The sequence below is a fragment of the Gossypium hirsutum genome, chromosome A11 (assembly GCF_007990345.1).
Source record: "Gossypium hirsutum isolate 1008001.06 chromosome A11, Gossypium_hirsutum_v2.1, whole genome shotgun sequence".
NCBI lineage: Eukaryota > Viridiplantae > Streptophyta > Magnoliopsida > Malvales > Malvaceae > Gossypium > Gossypium hirsutum.
The window spans coordinates 7,864,225-7,883,706 of NC_053434.1; the positions used below are offsets into that span (position 1 = coordinate 7,864,225).

Genomic DNA, 19,482 nt, shown 5'->3' on the forward strand with positions numbered 1-19,482 from the left:
ACCACTCATTTTACTTCGTAAATTCTTTTAATAAATATTTATGAATCCATTTTTCATAAACAGATATCCGAATTTGCACTTTTTCAGTATTAGTAAAATTCAGGTCATTACATATTGTGTACATTTCCTAGGATTATATTTTATCATGCATTCTTGCTATTCTTTCATACTACATATATTATTTAAGTTTTATTTTATTGTGTGTATTTTAACAAATATTTTTAACACTTTGTATATTATGTATTTAAAAAAAAATTCATTCTATAACACGTTTTCTAATAATTGCATGTATATATCTAGTTTATCTTTACAAATGGTTTCTAATTGATCAATTCACCAATGCATATATCATGTTCATCATTATTTTAAAATTTGTCTTATACCATAGTCTTTTTAATTATCATTTTATGTCTTGTATTGATTATATCATATTAGGCTTTGTATATTATTATGGCATACTATCGTGTGTATTGTTTTGTCTTGTTTTATTGTAATGTATTGTTATATTATTCATTCATTATTTTGTATTGTTATATTAGTAATTCTCCGTGCATTATTGAAATTGGGTTATACTTTGAGATTAATCTTATTTAATTATGTATTTTGTTAGCCGATTAAATAAGATATATTAGGGTTTTTTACCTCAATATTATAAAAAAAAATTTATACACCAAAATAGGTTGTCAGCCAGATTAATAACGAAAATGGTATGTTTTTTTTAGGTCGTGCCTATCTGACAGGCACAACCGATTTTTTTAATATTAATTTTTTTCGTTTAAAAAATTATTATTATATATATATTTTATTTTTCGGGTTAGTAAACAACCCGTGTATATGAAAGCATACATACATGTTGTGCCTTCTTGGTAGGCACAACTGGTGGGGCCCACATGCTTAATTTTTCCCTATATATTCCCCCGAAAATTAGATGAAGAACATACAGAAAATTTAGCAGCAAAATAGAAGTAAGAAGAGAGTGAGAAGAAGGAAAGAAAGGAAAGCAAGAAGAAGGATAAGGTATTTTAATTTATTTATTTTTAAATAGAATGTAGAATTTTGTTAGAAATTTTATTATTTAAAAGTTTGTTAAATTAATAATTTTGTTAGCTTCTGAATGAAAAATTTTGCATTAAAAATTTTATGTAACTTTTTTGCTATTCGAAACTATTTTGAGAATTTTGAAATTTTTTTAACAGATCTAGTATTGAATATGGAGAATCAGTTTTTCGTATGCGTTTATTTTGATGGAGAAATTTTGACAACAAGCGTAGGATGTATATTTGAATGTCGCAAACAAGTAGCAATGAGATTCAATAGAAATATCTCTTTTGATGATATGAAGGAAAAAATTAGTGAAAAAATTTATAAACATTGTGGGAGAAGGATCTCGAAACTTTTCTACAATTTCTCAGTTTCGATGGATCCCATAAAATTCACCGAAATGGAACTTGTAGACGATGAAGACGTGGAGACAATGGTCGCTCTTTATTGTGGGACTTGGAGCAACCAAAATGCACCGATTCAGTTATTTGCTGAGTTAGCTGGTGTGGAGGAAACTGAAGATGCCACTCCATTAGGTGAAGAAAATGGAGTTCAAGAACCGTGTATGGTGGTTCCGGTATCATACGTTGGTAGTCAATCAACTATTCATGGGATCGATATTGATCTTAATGCTGCATCCGAGACTGTTGTGGTTGGTGATGATGTATACCATAGTACTAATCATTCTGATCATGAAGTCGATAGTGAAAGTGATCCCGACGTGGATGAGGTCCCGGATGATATTGATGATGAAGGCGTGAATGAGGAAGTAAATGTTAATGCTTCTTCAGTCGGGAACCAGATTCGTCGTATTGTGATACATAATAATCTTGGGGTACACATGTCTCGGATAGACCCCGATTCGGCGCATGTAGCCGAGTTCCCAGAGTACCCTAAAATACAATCTGCTCATCGGATGGCCGTATATTCTGATCCTGAGGAGTTGTTCGTGGGCCAGAGATTCGAAAATAAAGAAGAGTGCGTATTTTCCATTAAACGGTATAGTATGAATATATCAGTAGACTATAAAGTCGTTGTATCTAAACCGACATTATATATTAGAAAGTGTTGGAAGTCAGCGGAAGGTTGCAATTAGCAGATACGAGCTGCATTTATCCAAAAGTAACAGATGTGAGAGATACGAAAATTTGTTGGGCCTCACACATGCACTTCATCACGTATGACAGAATATCATCGAAAACTTGATTCCAAAACTATCTGTACGTGCATCATGCCAATGGTTGAAGACATGCCGACCATTAAGGTTTCGGTACTGATTGCCGAAATACAGGCACGATTCCAGTATCGAGTGTCATACCGGAAGGTATGGATAGCTAAACAAATGGCAATGGAGCAATTGTACGGAGATTTCGATGCATCATATAATGAGTTGCAGGGATGGATTGCCGCTATGAGGGAGTACGTACCAGGGACTGCTATTGAGTTGCAGACACGACCTTATTATGGCCCGGATGAGTAACTACAACCGAGAAAAAGAATTTTCCAACGAATGTTCTGGATGTTTGATCCATGTGTACGTGCATTTCCCCACTGCAAGCCGTTTGTGCAAGTAGATGGGATATGGCTATACGGTAAATATACACAGATTTTACTTCTTACGATTGCTCAGGACGAGAACAATAACGTGCTCCCGATTGCGTTTGCCATCGTAGATAAAGAGAATATGAAGTCATGGGAATTCTTCTTTACAAACTTGCGAAGGTATGTTGTTAGTAATGATAGTATTTGCATCATCTCCGATAGAGGGAAATGATTAATTGCTGCCATTAGGCGTTCCGGTGTGCCATGGAGATCTGTTTACTGCATACGGCACATTGCGTCTAACTTTCATCGAGATTATAAGAATGCATACTGGAAGAGACAAGTTGTGAAAATGGGTAAAGAATAACCTTATCCTTTTAATATATAACCTAATGTTTTGTGATGAGACTGTAACTTATATTTTCTTAATACATACACAGCATACGAGCTTGAGCCACACATTTTCCGGTAAAGGATGACTCGACTTGAGAATGACATGGAAGGTCAAATGAACACATCTTTCCGACAATGGTTGGGTACCATGGAGCCGTGGCAATAGGCTCAAAGTTTTGACGAGGGCTTTCGTTACGGTCAAATGACCACAAACTTGGTGGAGGGCATCAACACTGTGTTATTGAAAACACGACATCTTCCGATTTCATCTGTCTTCTCGGCTACATTCTACAGGTTGGCTACCTTGATGCCAAGAATGGGTCAGCAACAAGTCAACCAGATAAAGGCAGGACACGTGTTTGTCGAATATGTCAGGGATGCAATGGTTGCAAACCGTCGGATGACGAGGTCGATGAATGTAGAAGTATATTCACGACGTAATGAAACGTTTCGTATTACAGAGACCATCAGTCGTCGACCCGGTATACCACCTAGGTCCTACGGAGTTGATCTCTGAAATAGACGGTGCGATTGTAGGAGGTTCCAAACACTTCATTATCCTTGTGCACATGTTGTAGCAGCTTGTGCTAAAGTCTCACTCAATGTAGATCAATTTATCGATGAAATGTATACCCTCGAACGCACGTTGCGTGTATGGGAGAATGAGTTTCTCGTACTTCCTGACCTATCTACTTGGGAGGTTCCTCCGACGACATTTGAGCTTGTCCCAGACAAAGGGTTGCGTAGGAACCCAAAAGGTTGTCCGCAATCATCTAGAATCCATAACGAAATGGACATTAGAGAGAAATCCGATGGGAAGTTGTTTGGAGTTTGCAGATTACCAGGTCATAATCGGAATAAATGCCCGTTCCGAAACTACCATATTGGACAATCGTCGCGATCAGATAAAAATTAAGATTTTGTGTAATAACCCGAAATTCACGGGCACCGGAAAAGTGAGTTATAGGGCCTCCGTCTTAGTGAAATAAGTTCGAAAATAATTATTAAAAATATTTATGAGCCTAGTGGTGTATCTAATTAGGATCTAATTAGTTGAATTTAGCTTAATTTAAAGTAAGTAATAAAAAGGATTAAATTGAATAAAGGGTAAAAGTTTAATTATAAAGCAATAGAAAATAAAAAGGATTAAAATGGCAATTAAGCCATTGACTACAAATGAGGCGGCATATTGGTAAAATAAAATCAAAGATTTTTTTAGGTTTTATATATTATTATGATTATTATTATGGTTTTATATAAAATTATTATAATTATTAATTAACATTATGGTTTTATATTAGATTATTATTATTAGCATTATTATTAAATAAATTAAATAGTAGATAATTCTATGGTAATAAAATATACATGTGTAAAAATTATATTGGTACATTTGTAATTTAAATACTTAATTACTTATAATTTAAGTAAAAAGATATTTGTTAATTAAATAATTAAATTATTAAATTATGAGATTTTTGTTTGAGAAACAAATTAAATAATGATAAATGTAATAAAATTATTGGTACAAATGTAGAATTAAATATGTGTACAATTGTAAAATATGTAAATGATGTTAAAATAGATATTTAAAATAATTATATTATAATATATGCTAATTAAATAAGTAAAACAAATAAATATAAAAGAGAAATAAAGAAACAAAAGGGAATAGAAACAAAATTGAAAACGGGAAGCAGGGGAGAAAAAGAGAAAGAAAAAGGGAAAGAAAAATAAAAGAGAAAACTAAGGATTTGAAGCTTGGAGTTAATTTGGTAAGTCAATTAAGTCTTTTTTAGTTAATTTTGATGTTTTAGAAGCTTTGAAACAAGATTTTGATGAAATTAAGTTGATAGTTCAAGAGTTCATATGTTTCCAAATATGGTTCATGTTGGATAAATTATGGAATTAGGGATTTAATTGAATGAATTCTAAGTTAGAATTGATTAAGGGATTAAATTGTAAACTAGGCTATAAATTTTATGTTGAAGGGACTAAATTGAAGAAATTTCGAAATTAGGGAAATATGCTGGAAATTTTATAGTTAAATATAAGTTTAGACAAAATTTGAATAGAAAAAGAGAGTGAATTGGATTAAGAAAATAATTAAGTTTAGTTAGGATTAAATTGGGAATAAGGTAGGAATTGTTTAGAAATTTAATTATTTATTATAATTAATGCTGTAAATAATAATATAAATTACTATTATTTTCGTAGCCAACAAAGAACCTGAAACGTCAGCATCGAAAGGAAAGAAGAAAGTCATCGAGGACTAAAACGGGAGAATTATGGTGTGTATTACTATAATTCAAATTTTAATTATTATTGATTGCTGAAATTTTAATTGTTATGTATGGTAAGTAAGACTTGAGGTAAATATGTGATTATTTGAAAAGTGTATTGATTGAAAAATAAATAAATGGTGACAATTGTATGGTGTTGATGGTATACACTTGTGTGAAAATTAATTTGTATATGAATTAAGATAATAGATATTTGAATTGAATGAGTATTGAAAATTTTTGTGTAAATGAAATTGAAATTAGAAAAAATAAAATAATACCCAATTAACTTGTCGGACTAGATTTGGTACAAATGGCATGCCATTGGATTTGTGATGTGATGAGGAGATTGTAGTTCGGCCGAGAAGATGTTTCTGTTATTATATACTTCGATTTATCCGAAGAGGCACTTAATGCCTTACTGGTGTGTTATGGAGGATTTAAAATATTTTGGGTGTGTTTGGGTTGGACATTCTGGTGTGTTTGGGTGGAAATCCGCGTATCTATCATAGTCCGAGCTTTGTTAATAGGGTAAATAATTGAAATGAAATTTTGAAAATGAGATTATTTGTTTTAGCACTATTGAAAAGTACAAGAAAGAATGTATGAACTAAATTATGAATTGAGTTAGTATGGGAAAAATGAATTATGAATTTAAGATTTATGAAGTAAAATAATTATATATAAAAGTAGTTTAAATAATTATAAAATTTATGGTTGATGTTTGTAATTTATTAATGTTAAATAGTCTTGATTTATAGTAATACCACTGAGTATATCCATACTCAGCGTACGGTTGTTTCCGTGCACAGGTTAGTAGAAGTCAAGTGTCCCGGCTCAGCATCCAGAACAATCCCGACTCCAACACAAACTTGGTGATGTATATTTTTCTTTTGGATAAAGGTGGCATGTACATAGGTGTTGTTTAATCACTTGAATATGTATATTACTTTGAGTAGTGAAGGATGAATTATAAGATTTAGATGGTTAAATGAAATGGTAAGGAAAGTACATGATATTTTGATACATGAACATTAAGTTGTTAAATGAATGAAGTTTATAATCAATTTTGAATGATGCTATGATAGTTATTAAGTTAAAATTATGTTAATGATATAAATATTAGTTATATGAATGTGAAACATTGGTGTTGGTGATTTTGGTTTGAATTTGCAGGAGGTTTAGGTAAAAATAAGCAGAAATGCTGCCGAAATTTTTTTATAAAAAAATAAAAAAATTTGGAATACTCGAACAAGTCCTATTCTACTTTTAATACGTGTTTGAACTTCGAGAGTCCAAGATAGGGACTTAATTATTATATTATACTATGAAAGTTATATTAATTGTAAATTATTCGTAAGTTGTCTGATATGTCCGGTAATGCCTCATAACCTCATTTCGGCGACGGTTTGGGGTTAGGGGGTGTTACATTTTGTTAATTACATGTTGGAAGAAAAAGTCCCGCCGAGTAGTATTAAATTATGTACTTCAACCCAAACAAATCCAAAATTCGCCTTCGAAGCACACAATTTACATACTTACTCCGGGTGAAGCATGACTATTTGTGTTCATACATACTTAACTCGGATTTATTATGTATTTCATTTACTATTATAATAACGTTCTTCAACCGGGGGAATGATAACTATCCTTTGTAATTAAATGATAAAAACTCATTACATAAATAGTCATTACATAATTTACCAAAAATAAATTAAATTTATAAATAAAATGCCAAAAAATTTATTACATAAAAAATGAAGTTATTTATATTACAAAACCCCTTAAAATTGATGGTTTGATGGTGTGGTTCTAGGGGTATATTTTTGTGGAGCCCGACGTTCACGTTGCGGATGACTACGACGATCAACGTTCTCTTCATCTGTATGTGGGGGTGTGTGAAACATAGACGAAAAATCATATGTCTCAAACGCCATCGATGAACTTGAGCCGAGAGGAGTAGAATATGGAGGTGAATATAGGCCGGGAGGAGTAGAGTACGGCGGTGGATACGGCTCTGGAGGAGTTGAGTACATAGGTGGATACGGGCCGGAAGGAGTAGAGTACTGAGATAAATATGAACCGGGATGACTAGATTACTGAGGTGGTAGTGGGCTGAAGATATCAAACTCTGAATGATCCTGAGGAGCCCGAGAAATAGTCATCGCCCCCTAAATCTAGATGATAAGAACTACCTCCAGAGTGTAGTTCCGGCTCTGGCTCCTGCTGTGGCTCCGACTCTGGTGCATGATTCGGATCTGGAAGATGTTGCGCAATTCGTGTCGTATGTGGGGGGACTACCATCGACTGCCCACCAAACAAAAATGGTTTCCCTATCTCACAGTACCACTGTAGGTACTATAACGAAGGCTGAAGATCCAAGCCATGATCCATCTGAGGTGCCCTCTCAAACAGGTTGTTCCACATCGTAACATATTCTTCATGTTCATCTCCCCAATCAAGCCCATGCCTTCCCCTCTTGGTCATCCCATGGATATCCCCCAATCGTACTGGTGGACTCGGGATATATTGAATGCAACTGAACTGCCGAAGTACTCGATCGCCATGATACCATTCCACTATCTGAAAATTAATAATGGGTGTGCTAATGCACCATAAGTTTGAGTGGACGCGGGTTGACGAGGGAATAACTGCCATAATTTCTAGAATAGAATACGACATCCAAATGAACTGCACAATTAACCACATTTTTTGTATTAATGTAGGTCGAGTGAAATAAAATAATAAAATAAAATTGATATTGAAAAAACTTACCCCCTCTCCAGAATGATTCTCGATCATCAGGTGGTATATCGGAACCGTGTATGACCTTCCGATACCCGGATTTGTGCTCCATCTAAGAAAAAAATTGTTAGAACAACATAATCCGAAAAAAAAGTCAACTAATTGTTACAATGCATAAAAATTCATCACCTATTAACGAGTGGAAATTTATATGATTGGTGACTAATTGATGCTAAGAATGGCATCCGGTAAAGTGCCCACGACTGCAGCAGTATGAGGCATCCGCCTATGTCCATCGCAGAAGGATCTGTCATCCGACAAAGTTCTCGATACAACATGGCTAACACTGCGGACCCCCAACTGTATGAACGGGTGTTATGCAAATTAGATAATAGAGGTAAGTACATCAAGTGAACAGTACTGCCGTTTGATTCCGTCATAAGTACACCCCCTATAAGGTGCATAATGTAAGCTCGAACGGCCTGCATCACCTCCCGTTCATTGGCAGTACTCGGCAAATACTCAAAATTGGCCTTTAGCCATGACAACCTCAAACTGGCAAATTTCCCCTCTTGGCGAGCGTCCAAGTAATTCATAGCAAAGGGTTGCCAGCCGTTGAGATCGAACTTACGCCCGTGACCACATTCCCGTCGATGGGGAGCCCGAGCTGTACTGCAACATCTTCTAGAGTGATGGTGCACTCCCCACACGGCAAATGAAATGTGTGGGTCTCCGGACGCCATCGTTCGACTAAAGCGGAAATCAGGTCATATCGCAGATCAAAAGTCCGGATCAATGCTACTGATCCGAACCCGGCTAACTCCAAGAACGGTATTAGGCGTTCATTTGGCTGAAACCCTATACTATTAACACGGCCTCTCAATACGCGGTACGACTCTTGACATTATTATATTAGCGAAATAATTAATACAATATAATTTAATTTAACAAATAACATGACTATGAAATAAAAATTTTATTACCATCTCCTTAATGGTACTTGATATGTGATTTGTATTATCAATCAAAGAACCCATTTGTTATAAATCTGCAATTAAAAAAATTGAATTCAGTTTTTCTTATTTCAAAAGATACAATAAATTTTTTCAAATTTTAGAAATAAACACAGTAAATATCTCATAATTTCTCATTTTTTACCTACAATTTTTTTATGTTAGATAACAATAATAATATAATTAAAAACATATAAACTATCTAAATATAAAAAACATACGAATTAAAAAAAAAAGAACTAGAAACATACCTAATTAGAAGAACTTCCAAATAACCTATAAAATTATGTAACAACAAATTTAATCAACATTTTAATAAATCAATAAAAATTATCAAATAAATATATAATAATATAAAATTACATTATATAAAAATTACATTAAAAAATCACAAAACACTAAACTATAAACACTAACAATTTATAATCATATACTAACACAAAATAACTATAAAATTATTTTTTTGAATGCATTACTAAAAAAAAATCACAATACATTAATACACACTAAACCACTAAACACTAACAATATATAACCTAATCTTAAATTACTAATAAAATAGCTATAAAAATATTTTTTTTAAATATATTACTAAAAAAAATCACAATACACTAATACACTAAACCACTAAACACTAACAATTTATATAACCTAATCTTAAATTACTAATAAAATATCTATAAAAATATTTTTTAAAAATATATTACTAAAAAATTACAATACGCTAATACTAAACCACTAAACACTAACAATTTATATAACCTAATCTTAAATTACTAATAAAATAGCTATAAAATTATTTTTTAAAAATATATTACTAAAAAAATCACAATACACTAATACACTAAACTACTAAACACTAACAATTTATATAACCAAATCAACTATAAAATTATTTTTTTTAAAAATATATTATTACTAAAAAAATCGCAATACACTAATACACTAAACACTAACAATTTGTAACCTAATCCCATAAATTATTAACAAAACAAATAACTATAACAAAATACAAAAAAAAAACTAATAATTTATAACCTAATCATAAACTACTAACAAAATAATTATACAATTATTTTTAAAAAATTTACATACTAAAAACTCACAAAACACCATAATTTTATAATAAATTACTAAAATAATACATTACCTTTTTTTTCTTCTTCTTCTTTCTTGTTCCTTCTTCTTCTCCTTCTCCTTTCTCTCCTTTCTTTCTCACAGTCGGTGGATGCTTCAATGTGGGGGGACCATGCTTCTAAGGTCCCCCATAAAATTTTTTTTCCCCATGAGTGATAAGACTCATGCATGAGAAAAAATGGGCAGCATGCAGGGGGAAGGCAGCAGCAATAGGGGGTGTTGTGCCTACCTGTCAGGCATGACTAGTCGTGCCTACTTGACAGGCTCGACCCATTTCGGGTATTTTTACCCGTATAAAACCCGTATTTTTACATATATATTAATATAAATATTAAAATAATAATATAATAATAATTTTTAAACGAAAAAAAATTTAATATTAAAAAAATCGGTTGTGTCTGTCAGATAGGCACGACATAAAAAAAACATACCATTTTCGTAATTAATCTGGCTGACAACCTATTTTGGTGTATAATTTTTTCTTATAATATTGAGGTAAAAAACCCGATATATTATCTTCATTCATCCATCATTGTATTTGATGCATACACATTACCCTATGCTTTTATTTTTGCCTTTGGTTTACAAAACATTGTTTTACAAGGTTTTTATTATTTCATTTTATTTCAAGTCAAATTAATGCGTTTTAAGCTGGTTTTACAATTATTCATTTAAAAATTCTTTAAAACGAAGGCAATACTTGATGTTTGGCAATTCGGAATCGTGCCCTATCGTGCTGGGTTGCAATTTCCCGTTTGTTCAAAACAATCAAATATTCCTTTGAAATTTTACTCATGTCTTTAAAAACTCTTCAAAACAAAGGTAATACTCGATGTTTAGCAATTAGGAGAATCGTGCCCTATCGTGCTGGGTTGCGATTTCCTGTTTGTTCAAAATAATTGAATATCCCTTTGGAATTTCACTCGTGTTTCCTAAAACAAGGCAATATTCAATGTTTGGAAATTCGAGGAATCGCGCTCTACTGTGCTGGGTTTCGATTTTTCGTTAGGACTGAATAATTGGGCATCATTTTGTAATTTTCAACGTATAAACTTTCGGAAATCAAATTTATCGTTGTTTTGGGGTATAGAAGATTGTTTCCTACTATGCTGGATGTGGTGCTGCATTCCCCCGAATAAGAGAATTTTGGCAACCAACTCGAGCCATTCAAATGTTTCAAAAGGAATCACATTTCAAAAACTCTTTTTCAAATCTTAGACATAAAGATAGTATTTAATTGATTCAATACCAATTTTGGGCGTAGTGAGGGTGTTAATCCTTCCTCATACGTAACCGACTCCCGAGCCCGTTTTCTCATATTTTCGTAAGACCAAAATCGTTGTTTTAGTAAAAAGAAATATTCTATTAAAATAACCGAATTTCTAGGTGATCTGATCACACCTAAACAAAAAGATTGGTGGCGACTCTGCATTTCCGTTTTCAAAGTCGATCATCCATTTTTTAAATAAAATAAAGATGGTTTCGACATATATATATTTTTATTTTCTATCAAAAAACGTGATTTATCAATTTATATTTAAGATATTGTTTTCAATTTTTAAATCAAAAGGATATATAATATAATTAAGATTAATTTTTCATCAAAAGTAAATATATTTATTTTGAGTGAATAAAATAATAAAGATAAGAAAAGTGTCATAATTAATTATAATTAATTTTGCAAATTACGAAAAGGTTTCATAGTAAATTGATAACAATGGACTTCAAACGCATTCACTAATTGAAAATAAAGAATTAAAATTAACTCAAAGTAATAATTAAATTATTTTCTAGACTTACATGACCATCACAAATAAATTAGAATATGAAATCTTTGGAGTTAACCTTTGATAATTTAACATATCTATCATTCTTATGGACCCAAAAAGAAGCTTTTGCTTTAGTCAAATACGTCGTCATAGGGTACTCAAATTTGATGCCCAATCGTCATTGCATCTTAAGAAAGTAAAAGGTAAGAGGAAGTTGGCCTAAAAACAGTGGCAAGGCAAGACCAATTTCACATCTCTAACTAACTGCCGAAAGAGAAAAGGAAGGGATATGATGGGGAATGGGAGGAGAGCGCCACTGGCTGATCAAGGTCCTTCTTCAGCAGGGTTACTCTGTTCATACCACTATTAGACCTGACCCAGGTAAGGTATGATATTATCTATGTCAAATATTATTTAATTTCTTAAAAGCCTGTTGACATGATGTTCATATATGAGCAGGCAACAAGATGAAAAGCTTAAAATCTTCAAAGCAGATCTCAGCTCTCCCGAGAGTTTCAATGCGGCCATGGAAGGTTGTCGAAGGGTTCTCCATGTTTCAGCTCCCATGGATTTTCAAGATAACGAGCCTGAGGCAGTGTTGACACAAAGGTCAGTCGATGGAGCACTAGGCATATTGAAATCATGCTTGAGGTCCAAAACAGTGAAGAGAGTGGTCCACACTTCCAGCATTTCCGCAATGTGTTTCAAGAAGGAGAATGTGGAGATGATGGATGAGAGTTATTGGACTGATGTGGATTACGTCCGATCGGAACTTAACTCGTACGTAAGTTCTTATGCCATATCCAAGACTGAGACAGAAAAGGCAGTCTATTTTGTGACCATCATTCCTCTCATAGTCGTCGGTCCCTTCATTTGTCCAAAGATGCACGGTTCAACACGCTCTGCATTGGCTCCTATCTTTGGTATAAGTTGAAGTTTGTGTTTAATTTGTTACTTATTGATGCCATCTTAATATTGGTATTAAGAGAGTTTATGAGTTTTCATTTGATATGGGTGCAGGGAAAAAGGATTACTATAAACTTCTAATCTACGTAGCAACGGTTCATATTGATGATTTGGCAAGGGCAATGATTTTCCTGAGGGAAAAAGGAGATTTAATTGTTCCTCAGACACAGTAACTATTCAAAAGATAGTTGAAATTCTTTCAGCTAATTATCCAGAATTCAAGCTTGCAGAGTGAGTAAAGTTTTCTCAAACACATTGTTATCTATTCCTGGGACTAAAAGCCTTGTTTAATTCTGGGCATGCAGTTTCGTAGCAGAGATTGAAGGTGAAAAATTGCCTGGTTTGTCATCAAAGAAACTTTGGAATTTGGGTTCAAGTTTAACTATGGGGCGGAGGGTATGTATGATGGAGCTATTAAGTGCTGCAGGGAAAAAGGGTTTCTCTAGGAAAAGGGATATGTATCAACTGATTTGATGCTCATTGCAGGAACCAAGGGCTGGAAGATGATTATGTCTGAATAAATTGAGGGATATGAAGCTCATTGTTTTGGTCTGTTATCACAGGAAATTTTATGTATTTTCTTTTGAGTCACGAGTCAAAATTTTAAGAACGGCGAATCATTTCATTGGTTAAAATATGTCCAGTCCCTGTACTTTTTTCAAAATTGGAATTTAGTTACTATATTTTCATGAATCTAATTTCTTTATTTTTTAAATTTTAAAATTCAAGTTTAATTTGTTAAGAAAATTAAAAATTTTCTATTATATTTGTTGGTGTAACATTTTAAAGTTAAAAAAAAGAAACATACAATTGGCAGCCATTTAACTAAAAGAATAATATTAGAATTTAATTTAGACTTATATTTTTTAATCTAAAAAGTAAAAAGACTTAAATTCCTTGTAAGGAACTAAAGTTCTAAAGTTCAAATGTATGAAAAATACATAGACTTAAAAAAAAGAGAGCAGATTTTACCTGATTTCATTATGTCAGTCAGCAAAGAGTTTTCTACGGAAAACGTTTTGTCTTCTTCTCATCTCATACATATTTGTTAAAATAGAAATTGGAAAGATCAGTCGAGTATTTTACCTTGAGACAGCGAGAAATAAATAAATAAAAGATTCTCGTCATTTTTTCTTATTTTACCAAATTAATTAAAACAAATTATTTTATTCTTTTTCAATGTCCAGGTTACTAATCTACCGTTAGATTATTTAAGATATTTTTACTCATTTTCCTCCAAATTTATATTTGCAAGTTACTACAAAACTATGAAAGAGATACATGGATCAGATATTTTACGTCCGAAATAGGCCGATATTTTATCACCCGTCCTATCGCAATAAAGGTCTAAAAAATTTGGATACGCAACGTCATGGATCTTGAGAAATAATGAACTTGTTAAGAGGAAACAGATAACCTACATGGATCTTACATGTTGAATATACAGTTCATACTTTATAATCAAAACAGAAGTTAAGTTTACTGCACATAAACTCAGAGCCAACTACAGAAGAAACAGAAACGTAGTAACAACTCTAAACATCGGGTTTTGGCTCCATTTTAACGAAAAAGCTTCTCGCCTCCTCAGCTGTAACATTGCTGCTCAGAATACATAAATAAATGGACATAAAATTAGATTGGCTTATAAAAGTAAGGAGAGCAATTTAAGGCATTCAAAGAACGCAGGGACATGGAACCTGTCTTCAGCTTCTGACTTGGAGATCAAAGTGAGATCCCTGGAAGCAAGGAGCTGTGGCAAACTTTTGATTCCTTTCTCCTCGCAATACTGCCGAATACGGTGCATTAAATCATTGTAGGGTCCTGGCTCCTGCAATGGAAATAAATTTCACCAATGGGAAACGTTAACCATATGAAACCTAGGACCAATACCCAATGAAGTCAACTGAAAAACTGTTGTTTTAAGTCAACTGAAAACCTGTTGTTTTCTTAAGAGCTAACCTTCAGATATATTTTTCATTACAAACTAAGAAGATTACAATACAATCAAGCAAAAACACCACAATCATCAGTAAATATCTAGGAAAAAGTAGATCGACAATTCTCGATAGCATACACATGCGCACATACATGCATAGAATAAAGAGAAGAAGAGAGACATACTTGCTCAATGATGCAACCCTTGCGAAGAGCAGCTACACATTCCACTGCTTTCTGATACTTATCTTCTCCATCAGGGTGTATCAATAGAGCAAGTATCTTCTCTCTTAATTCCTTGATTGCTTTCTCAACCCACTCTGGGTTATCTCTTTGAGACATCATGGCTTCAAAATCTTGGACAGGAGTTAAATCTCCAATTTTCTCAATCTTAACTGGTGGTTGATTTTCAATGGAATTGACAGCCTGACCGCCAGATACATGTGCATTTGATCCAGATTGTTTCTCTTGATACCACTGCCTGGATGATTTCTTCAGCTGCAAACAGATTACAGTTAATACCGCAATACACAAGCAGAAGATAAAATAAATCCTATCACTTTAAAGTTAAATAGAATTGACCTTAGGATTTTGCTTGAGTTCAAAGTGTCTATGTAATGCATCAAAAACAGACTTGTTTTCAGCAACAAGCTCCGGGTCTGGTTCAATGATCTTCTTTAGAGTTTCATCAAGTGGAGGTACAGCTGCATCTGGTTGCTTTGCTTTCAACTCTAGATGACGATAAAAACGCTAACAATGTACAACACTAATGTCAGAGAAACAATCAAGACATTTTAAATGTTACTTATACCTGACTACAATAACTTCAAACGCCTGCCACCTTTGGCAGGCCTTCAACCAGCGTCTATTCTAACTAAACACATAATAACTCAAATGCAGCATTTGGGGGTTGACTGAGTGAGGAAACCATAGCATCGGTACAACCTCCTAATTCTAGTACTTCACAGATACTATCTCTTTCTTTGAACAACATGGGGGGGGGGGGGGGACTTTTGTATTTATAAGCCAACATGTTGCCACTTGCCACGATACAAAAACAGAATCACGTTGTGTAAACACAGATTACATGCATATCTAAGTACCTCCAGAACGGGATTTGGGGTGAACTCAGGTAACAATGCCTCTTTGCCTGATGGAGCAAGATCAAGCATTTGCACCAATTCATCAGCTGCCTTTTGTTGTTGGTCATTAGGTTGCCATGAAGCTGGAAAACTGTTGAAAGAGGGGAACTGATATTCACGAACATCCTCAGCAAAAGGAAGTACATTGAAATAAAACGAATCAGGCTGCACAGAAAAATCAGAGAGCATCACAAGTGTCACAAGGGTCACTGTAGAAGCATGGGTGTGGAAGTAACAAATTCAAGTGAAAGATGCAGTGAGAAGAGATAAAATCCTACAATTTTATCATTTTGTGAAATGTTTGGTGTCAAGACCCCCACAACAATGTTTTGCTGTCCCTGCCTCCAAACGCATCGCAATATTGCAACCGCGTTCATTTCCTTCATTGCTCTTGCTATGGCAGAAACAGCAAGAGTGGCTCTTGTATTGCCCGGTTCAGCAATAAAAAGATAGACATCTTTCATGTAGCAGTGTCTTTGATTAATTGCCAGGCAGGACACGGATACAAAGATCATATAAATAATCAATTGAATCAAATCTAATCAGAATATAACCATCTTTATCCCAGATAAAGCAACTTACCGCTTTATTTTTGAAGCATCAGTAAATCCCAGAACCTTTATACCCTTTTCTGGTTTGAACTTGACAGCATCCCATTCAGCAGTTGATATAGGAACTACTTGAGGTCCATAACGGTAACCTTTAATCCTTTGCTCTGGTGGTATAACTGAATTACTGGAGCCATCAACACTTTTGTACTCATAAGAAACCTTGACTTGATGTGTTGCAAGCTTATTACTTGCTGGTGCTTTTTCTGAGTATTTCTTCAGAGTAGGAAACTTCTCCTCTTGTGTTTTTTTATAAACCCACACCTGTGTGTCATTATATACTTAAATCAGAATCCTTTTTCACAAAAGCTAATGAGAACCTAACATGAAGAAAATACTAGCAGCTCAATGTGGTATGTTAATTGATTGTCTCAACAACACCATGGTACCGTGCTGAAAAGGGCAATATAACCCATCAAGCCACCATCCCATTCAGCCTGAAAGCTGGACGCAAGGAACCTACATAAAGGAGGATAAATGGCATAGCAAGTCTCAAAAAGGCATGACTACCTTCAGAGCCATTGATGCAAATTAAGATGACAATCATCCATCTATAGCAACATGGACCAATTGTCAGTGTACAAGCAAATGTGCAGCATCAAGTAGAATGCTTCACAAAGCCTAACTGTTGATATTCATGGTTTTATTTCCTTAAAAAACACATATTTATTCTTAAGAGACCAAACACCATCTCTCTCTCTCCATGCATATGACAATCACATAGAGTATAATGCTTGTTATGACACAAATGAGCCAGAAGAATATATGGTAAAAGCAATTATAATGTTGTCAAATGGTATCTGATAGCATCTATCATAAATGAACAAGGTAGCCAAATACAAATAATGGAAATGTAATTACTTCAAGAATATATGATTGACATTGATAGTCTCACCTTAATTTTCATCTGAGGACTGAGCTCAAGATGACCTCTGAAAACTGTTACAGGAGTTACTCTTCGAGTTTTAAGTGCTCCCAGTAATGAAGTTGGAGTATCAACATATACAGTACGTGTATGGGTTTTCTTTGAAAATATACTCAAGAGATGATCATTCTCATCCATTACTCCCTTATTTGCATCACGACTGAACCTACCCCTCACAACGATACTTTCTATTTTCATGCCTTGTGCAGCCATCTGTTCAGCAATGGTCATGACCTGATCTTCTTTGCTTCCCTCAAAAGGGTCCTTTATAGGATGAATGGCATTAGTAATGAGGCACAGACGTTTCTTTCCTTTGTGTAGATCTTTATATTTCTTTATCAGCATATCCATCCCAACAACAATTGCGTCAAGAACTACCGAAGTTAAAGAACTAACAATGCAGCAATAAGCAGAAAAACAGGCTGCTTGAATAGCATTTTGCCCTTAAAACAACAGTCTTACAAAACTAATTTAGCTACACAAGCCAATAGTTAACTTAAAAGCACAAAAAGATCAGTCAAAATTAATAACAACAACGAATATTACTCGAGTCTTGAAATCACAAAATAATAATAATAGTAGTAGTAGTAGTAGTAGTAGTAGTAGTAGTAGTAGTAGTAGTAGTAGTAGTAGTAGTAGTAGTAACAACAGTGGAGAATTAAAAGCACTTAATAGTATAAGGCCATCAACTTTATACAATTACCAACATGTCCTGAAGATTTGCATGAGCAATTAATTTTCTATAAGAAAAGAAATTGCAATAGAATGAATGTAAACATTATCCCTTTTCAGATTAGATTATCTTAACAAAATAATCAAGAAAATTAAGGGATACAATCACCGTCCACTGTTCCACGAGGCAGCTTCTGTAGAGTGTCGACAAGATCTCCATCAACAACTTTGATATCTTGCAACACTGTAATATTTTGATATCCACCCACTTCCGTTGTAAGGTCATTGTTAGATTCTGTAATTTACAAGGATAACATAAGTAGTGCTACATTGACATTTTAGCTAAAAACAATTGATATGGAGGCAACCATTAATTGGGCGAAATTAATCCTAAAAGTTACTCTGATTCATTACAAAACTAGGAGTTACCTTCGGTTCCGAATACCACCACTCCCAATTCATCATATTTGCTGAAAATAAGCTGTGTACGGAAAAGGCAATCAATTTTTTTCCCTAATATTTTTAGTTGCGATGTTTACTGAAAGCAGAAAATATCATCATATTTTGCAAAAGGAGTGTGACTGTGTGAGTACATCAATTGAAATTTTGTATTGAAAGCAATACCTTCTTCTCCACTAACATGGAGCAGAGTTTTTCAACTTCTGAAAGAACACCGTGCATCGATGGACCGACATCAAGCAATAATACTAATTTCTCCTGTTCCAAAATAACTACGAATTCAATTACTGAAAAAATAACCATAAAACCTAATAAAATTATCCAAAATGGTTAAAAAATCCAAAAAGGAATATGAAAAATCAAAACCGGGTAGCAAGCGAAAAAGGAGTGAACCCAAGAAATATGAACATGCAGTGTCAAACGTTTTGAAGGAAAATGAAGGTGACACAGAAAAAAAATGTTCGAAAGAGAGTTAGAAGTGTAGAACTTCACCTTGTTTCGAGCCATGACATGGGTAGTGAGGTAGCCAGGCTAACCAGGAAGATATAGACAGAGAAGCTTGTGGCGGAAGCTTGGAATTTGAAAGAGAAAATGGGGAGGTGGGTTATATAGTGTGTGAAAACTGTTGACCATTTCTAGTAATTTCGTTTTTCTTCCCGCCTAGGTCAGCAAGTTTTGCTAAATTACATAATGGTCCCTTATAAATCCGATTTATGGAAGAATTTTGTTTTCCTTTTTGGTACACGCATCGAAAAAAGAAAAGTCATAATTTTATTGAGAGAAAAAAAAAAAAAGAACATTCATTTCTTTTAAATTTTGTTATTACAAAATAGCAAAAAATATGTAGTATTAG

General features: G+C 33.7%; 2 protein-coding genes across 3 annotated transcripts; one reads left to right on the top strand and one right to left on the bottom strand.

The window, feature by feature from the left end:
- Positions 1 to 12,088: 12,088 nt before the first annotated feature.
- LOC107941748 (vestitone reductase) lies at positions 12,089 to 13,585 on the top strand. 2 transcript variants are annotated; one of them, XR_005904793.1, is made up of 4 exons: positions 12,119 to 12,303; positions 12,382 to 12,845; positions 12,943 to 13,119; positions 13,194 to 13,585. XR_005904793.1 is itself a non-coding variant. In XM_041080892.1 (3 exons), exons 2-3 carry the CDS (start codon positions 12,449 to 12,451, stop codon positions 13,059 to 13,061), a joined length of 516 nt encoding a protein of 171 aa, XP_040936826.1. In that variant the 5' UTR covers positions 12,089 to 12,303; positions 12,382 to 12,448; the 3' UTR covers positions 13,062 to 13,585. The 2 variants fall into 2 exon arrangements, 1 of the variants encoding a protein (XP_040936826.1); XM_041080892.1 differs by having other exon boundaries at positions 12,089 to 12,303; positions 12,943 to 13,585.
- A 678-nt stretch (positions 13,586 to 14,263) lies between these two features.
- On the bottom strand, positions 14,264 to 19,257 carry LOC107941746 (ATP-dependent DNA helicase 2 subunit KU80). The gene is made up of 12 exons (XM_016875350.2): positions 19,122 to 19,257; positions 18,795 to 18,887; positions 18,600 to 18,651; positions 18,334 to 18,465; positions 17,469 to 17,872; positions 16,548 to 16,837; positions 16,244 to 16,439; positions 15,927 to 16,130; positions 15,406 to 15,573; positions 15,010 to 15,321; positions 14,586 to 14,716; positions 14,264 to 14,487 (listed from the first exon to the last, which is right to left on the bottom strand). The coding sequence occupies exons 1-12, from the start codon at positions 19,134 to 19,136 to the stop codon at positions 14,424 to 14,426; spliced, it is 2,061 nt and encodes a 686-aa protein (XP_016730839.2). The 5' UTR covers positions 19,137 to 19,257; the 3' UTR covers positions 14,264 to 14,423.
- Positions 19,258 to 19,482: the final 225 nt, after the last annotated feature.